We start from the raw sequence: 6,100 nt of genomic DNA on the forward strand, positions 1-6,100 counted from the left end.
TTATTCTTATTGTATTCTAATTTTTGCTATATAACTTTTGCACTGTCCACTTCCTGCTGTGACAAAACAAATTTCCCACGTGTGGGACTAATAAAATATCTTTTTTTTATCTTATGTGAGAGCGAATGGTTGTCCAGCTCTCTGTGTTAGCCCTGTGACAGACTGTACCCTCATGATGGATGGATGGATGGAAACACAAATACAGAATCACAGCTGTGTCACACAACTTGCTTTAATTTATTAACATTGCACATTACAAAACACCACTAGCATTCCTCTGCTGAGCCACAATGTCCCTTTAATTTATTGTTTCACAATAAATATCAAGACAGGCTAATGCCTTACATCCCACCCTGTCAGCGGCAAAGGAATAAAAAAAACAGAAATCTTCACAAGAAAACATCTTCCATCTTGAAGACACAAAAAGCAGCCAAGCAGTTTTAATGAGAATGACTACTAGCATATAGCTGGCCCAGATTTGCAATAGGAGAAAACAGCAGAGGAAAAAGGTATACAAAATCTGATATGGATCACATACTTTCATGCATTTGGGAATTGTTGGGAAAATCCAATAAAGAATACGGAAAATATAAACAGAACATTTTTCCCCTCTTTCAATAAACTGAAGTTAATATTGTTTAATGACCTACGTAAAAGTTGTGTACATTTATTTAAATAAAAAAATGTTTTGGTTTCTTCTTTTTGAAAAAGGTAGGATTGTGGTTTTGAGGTTTCATGAGGAGGCTTCCCTCCTCCTGTGCCCTAGTCTGATGACATTCACATACCAAATTGTACCTTGTCCTCAAAGCTTTGGCGTTTGATGTAAAAGCCATAAAAACTTCAACTTCACAACAGCCAGGCCAGAAATGCAGTTATTATTGAGATCACTGATTCAAGTGATGTTCATTTTTTTGCTATTGAGATTATCCAGTATATTCTAATTGTCTCCAAACAAAGCTGTCTGCAAAGGCACTGTGATGTGCAGCAATGTCAAATCAAAACAATCCATAAATATTCGTTTACTATATAAAGACACAATCCGGTAAAGGCTTCGGTGCCACCTGTCTTCGTTATTATTATCCATCATTTGTTTTTGCCAGTTTAAAGAATTAAAACTTTGAGTTTCAGCAGGCGACACCTGAATACACATTTAGAAAAAGATAGGTTTAAAGATCGCCTTTTTGTTTAGGAAAGTTTCAGCCTTTGTTGACTGATGGGTTAAAACTGACTGATAATAAAAAATGGATTATTGCAGTGATTCCGGACTGAGGCTTTATATTCAAAGCTCAATAAAACTGCCTGTTTCTGGCAAGGCTAGTGAAAGTAGGACTGCAGGGTACCACGGCGGCGGACATCAGTTGTCCAGCAGTGGAAGCCACCACCCAAGGAGTTGGCATGGCGAATGTTCACCTTTATGGTCTTGATACCTGCATTTAAACACACACACACAGTTATGGAGCATTTTTTCTTATTTTTTGCTGAAATTGAGTTTACTAAAAATAAATAAGGTGGTGAAGGTGGGGGTGCTTATAGAGGCTCACCGAGGTTCTCAAACATTTTCTGAATGCTGGTTTCATTGGCGTCAACCATGACACGCTTCTCATCCAGCATCAGGACATTCATGGACAGCCATTTGGAGGACATCCACAGTGGGTGGTCTGCTCAGCAAGAGAGTGGGGTTTTTTTCAGTAAAAAAAAAATAAATCTAAATATCATCTTTTTTTTGTGAGTGAAAGAAAATAATTTTTACTTTGAGTACCCACCATCGGGAATCAAAGGTATTGGTGGTTTTACAACTGTCCAGCCAGCCTTCTTGAACATGTCTACCTGAGGGAAAAGACAAAGAGCACTGGTAAGTTTGGGCCACTCTGTGGTGGTGGTGTGTACAAGTGTACCCAGAAGAGGGCAGCACAGCACTTCAGTACCTGGCGACATGGGCGATCAGGGTTTGACAGCACGAGTCCTGGCCCGATGATGTTAAACGTGGCATCAATGTGCATGGGGTTAGGGTCTTTGAAGGAGATTATGTGGACCTTGTAGGTTGGTGCCAGATGACGGCGCATCCACTCAATTCCCATGTAGTTTGTAACCTGAATAAAAAGCAGTGTGAAAGGAGAAGTTTCAGGAGCTTATCCAAGCTTCACATTCATATTCAGAGAAACATTCTTTTTTTCTGTAAGTGCAATGGATAAAAGAGAGATCTATATATGCGTGTGTGGGGGTTTATTGTGCATTTTACTACCATTTCAGCAGAAGATATCACCCATAGGATGTCATAAAATAAGCAAAATATCCTTCATACCTGGCTCCTCTGAACAAAGAGGTCCGTCCCAGCTCGAATAAAGTCAGCAGCATCGAAGCAGGGCTCGTGCTCCGTGGTCACAAACTTCCCCTGAGCAGCTAATTTGTGCCTGTCTTCCACTGTGCGGATGGGATAATCCTGAAAGGCACACATAAAAAGGATTTACACCCGTTTTGAGATATAGGAATAGCCTGCTGTCACACTATCATGTACAAAGCAATAAAAAAGTTGATGCAAAGAGGTTTGGTTTGCTATAAAGAACATAGACAAGCTGTTTAGGTGTTAATGCAACTTTGACTTAAGTCCTTGCCTTGAGAAATGACCACCTGGCTATGTTATAGCTCCCAAACTAAGGCCTCACCTGATCATACAGATCGTCGGCCATGGTTGGTTTAGGAGCAGTGGTCCACTTTGCACCTTTTCTGAAGTACTCCTTGATTAAAGGTCTGTAGGCTCGGTACTCAAAGAAACGAGCCCTCCACGCCATAGGAGCCTCGATGATCTCGTTTCCCACCACTAAAAGGATGTCTCTGGGCATGGCCGCATACATTCCTACAAGAGGGTCAACAGCAGAGAATTACTTTACAATGACTCATTTATAAACTGCAGTGTGATGCATTAACACCTTTATGTCACACATATTTGTCACACACATATTTCTGTCTTTTTACCTGATGAGGTGAAGTCTGGTGTTTTGTATTCCACAGACCAGTCGACGGGTTCTGGCCTCTTCACAACGACGCCCTCGTGACGCAGAATATTGCACATTTCTTCGATCTCAGCAACTGCTTTTTTCAAGTGGTCCGCAGGAAAAGACCAGCCCCCATACTTCTGGTAGAAGGGCCAGTACTTCTCATATGTGTTAGCCTGATGAGAGGTTTGTAGCATAACAACATGGAGTCAATCTGACAGCTGAGAGAAATGACAAGGATGCTTTGAGTCAAAGCATCTTCTGACAGCATTGCTTACTTTCACTTCCACAGTGAAGGGAGGCACGTGGGCATTTTCAGCTCGCCCCACAATCACCTCCTCCAGAGGGTCCCATTCATTGTAGCTGCAGACTGGGCATTCCTGAGGAACCGGCTCAGTAACATGTTCCTCTTCAACTACATGCTGTGGCTGTGCAGCTGCTGCACTTGAAGTGCTTTGCAGGGTCTTCTGCACCCATCCGTTCAACGCCCGGCCAAGCTGATGGAAGTGAAAACACATTAAGATTTTTTTTTGTATATATATTTTGCTGAACAAAAATTTCATGTACTTTTGCATAAAATCTTTGGATTTAATAGATCTTGTTTTCCCCTTTTGGATCAGTTCAGTACATATTTACACTATGTGCAGTAACAGATCGGTCTACATGAAGTTCCTATTTAGTGGTGTGTTTATTTTTATTTTTATTTCAATGCCCCCAGCTCGCGTAGAAAGCGGCTGATCTGTGTGTTAACCGATAACACATTCAGGCTCCTTGGTTTCAAAGCGAAAAAGCTTCCGTGAGGTTGATTGGTTTGGTGCCAAAGTACACGTTTTATTAAGAAGCCTTATCTCCACCGATAGCCTCTACAGTGTGGCCTCCGCTGGCTCGGGAACAGCTTCAGTGTCACTGAGTTTGAGAGCGCATCTGTGCCAAACAGCTGTTCACTGTCACTCAGGCAACCAGAAAAAAAGCTTTGTCAGCAGTTAAGAAAATCACGCCAGTCACTGGAGGAAGATTTCTTGGAAATAATCGGTGCAATTACGATTTATGCACTGGATTTAAAAAAAAAAAAAATCCCCTCAGCTTCATTTCTGCAACACAGTCTCCTCCAAACGGGGTCATTATGACTGCTTCGGCGCTTCTAGTGTTAATTAGACAAATAACAAATGAACAAAGCAATGAAGTGCAGCGGCAGATGTGAAGAGAAATGCCAAATTTAATCATATTTTCACAGTTTATTCGCTTTGACTGACTTGTGCTTTATAACAAAAACGCTGCTTAAGAGAAAAGAGAGAGTGAGCGAGCGCGAGAGAAAGACACAGAAGACATTAAACCACCGTAATACCAACCATTGCTCCGATCAGATGGGCAGCCTCGGCCCCCCTGCTACCTCCTCTCAGGCATCTTACTCGCAGCATTGTCCAACGTAATAGTGAGTGTGTCAGTGGAATCAAACGGCAGCGCAGGATCCACTTCTCAGTGTGCTCATGAATGAAGTCTCCTCAGCTCAAAGCCAACTTTATAGCTGTGGGACTACGTGCCTCTTAGGCCATTGGTCGCTTTTGTGTTGTGGGGCAACGTGACTTGAGGAAAAACGCGTTTCTGAAACACAATCCCTTACGCCAGCACATTCTTATCAGGTGGACCAGCGCCGTTAAAAGTTTCCGCGAACATCTGAAAAGCGCTATTTTGACTACAGGCTTGTAGCGGGTTTGTGCATGATGCAAACTTGTTATCTGTAAAAATATAGATTCTCATGTGTGAGCATTATTATGATTTTAAAAAAGAAATGAAAACGATTTTTGGTACTGCAGTGCAGTGGGGTGCATCTTCTTTGCTTCGGCACACAATGCCTCAAAAAACAAATAAAGCAAGCAGCCCACCACTGATTTAAGATTTTATTCAGCTATTAAACGAGGGTTAAAATGATTCTCCTTTTAAAGATCCTTTAACCCCGCTTATTGTTCCAATTACAAAATAAAGGCACGAATAGTGAAAAGTGTTTTAAATTAAACAAAGTGAAACTAGTACGTTGTTGCCAGCTCTTGAGAGCAGTCCTACTCTTAGCGGCTAAGAGGATTAAGTTTGTCGCGCATGCTCTATAAACAGGGGTGCACATAAGTGGGCCGCAGGTGCGCATTCGCTGTCCAAATAAAAGACGCGCACCAGATAAGAAGTTGCAACGCGCGTTTGCGTACATATAAAAGGCACTGTTTTTGTCCGCTAGAGTGGGATTTTCAAGGCATATTCTGCACCACATCATTTGTTTGAAGCCAGCTTACCCCCTGCAACTTTTCCGAGAACACGCGCTTCTTTTGCGGTTCGGACTCTAACTGCGTGGAGTGTGAATAGTGGACCCAGGTGCAGACATTCTAAAACTCAAACTTAACTGATGATGAGCTGTTTATTAAGGCAGACAGAACAGTACAAAATAAAAGGGCAAAAACAATGCAAACTAAGCAATAACCTAAACTGGGTAAACTAGAAAGGAAGCACGAACTATGAAAAACCCTGGCAAACAGAAAAACAAAACTCTAAACATGGCAATGATAATGAGCGCATATATATGAAAACCTGAACGCAGGACTTGGCATGAGAACAACACAGACGATCCGACAAAGACTGAATGAGAACGCACAGACTAAATACACACAGGAGGCTAATGAGAGAAGTGGGAACACATGGGGTAAACAGCTGACACACATGAACATAACGACGTCCCAGTGGAAGAGTAACATTAGACACGATGAACAAAGGAACACAAGACCTCTTCAAAATAAAACAGGAAACATAAGACGCAGACATGACAACCTGAACTTGACAACGTAAGACAGAGACATGAAACACACGAAGGGCAAGGGAGACTTAACAGGGGTGGAAGACACAAGGGGAATCTAATAACAAAGAACTAGAACAACCTAGGCGTGATAAAAAATGAACTTAGAAAACCTGAAGGGCTTAAACATAAACTAAAACTCAAAACGCTGGGTCAAAAGACCCAGGATCGTGACGCAAACGCACGTACACTCCTGTCTATAAAAGCAATAAAATTGCAAGATGCCTGTTGAGATCAGTATCAATCAGTCATTCACAAAGCTCCTAAAAGT

At 41.8% G+C, this 6,100-nt stretch overlaps 1 protein-coding gene across 2 annotated transcripts; it reads right to left on the reverse strand.

The window, feature by feature from the left end:
- Positions 1–218: 218 nt before the first annotated feature.
- Positions 219–5,364, reverse strand: gatm (glycine amidinotransferase (L-arginine:glycine amidinotransferase)). Of its 2 annotated transcripts, none has more exons than XM_082529554.1 (9): positions 5,276–5,364; positions 3,272–3,490; positions 2,974–3,169; positions 2,664–2,854; positions 2,303–2,440; positions 1,926–2,090; positions 1,764–1,827; positions 1,542–1,658; positions 219–1,427 (listed from the first exon to the last, which is right to left on the reverse strand). In XM_082529554.1, the coding sequence occupies exons 3-9, from the start codon at positions 3,068–3,070 to the stop codon at positions 1,315–1,317; spliced, it is 885 nt and encodes a 294-aa protein (XP_082385680.1). In that variant the 5' UTR covers positions 3,071–3,169; positions 3,272–3,490; positions 5,276–5,364; the 3' UTR covers positions 219–1,314. The 2 variants fall into 2 exon arrangements, with proteins under 2 accessions (XP_082385680.1, XP_082385679.1); XM_082529553.1 differs by lacking the exon at positions 5,276–5,364 and adding an exon at positions 4,343–5,252.
- Positions 5,365–6,100: the final 736 nt, after the last annotated feature.

This window comes from Aulonocara stuartgranti (assembly GCF_965226115.1).
Source record: "Aulonocara stuartgranti genome assembly, chromosome: 1".
Classification (NCBI taxonomy): Eukaryota; Metazoa; Chordata; class Actinopteri; order Cichliformes; family Cichlidae; genus Aulonocara; species Aulonocara stuartgranti.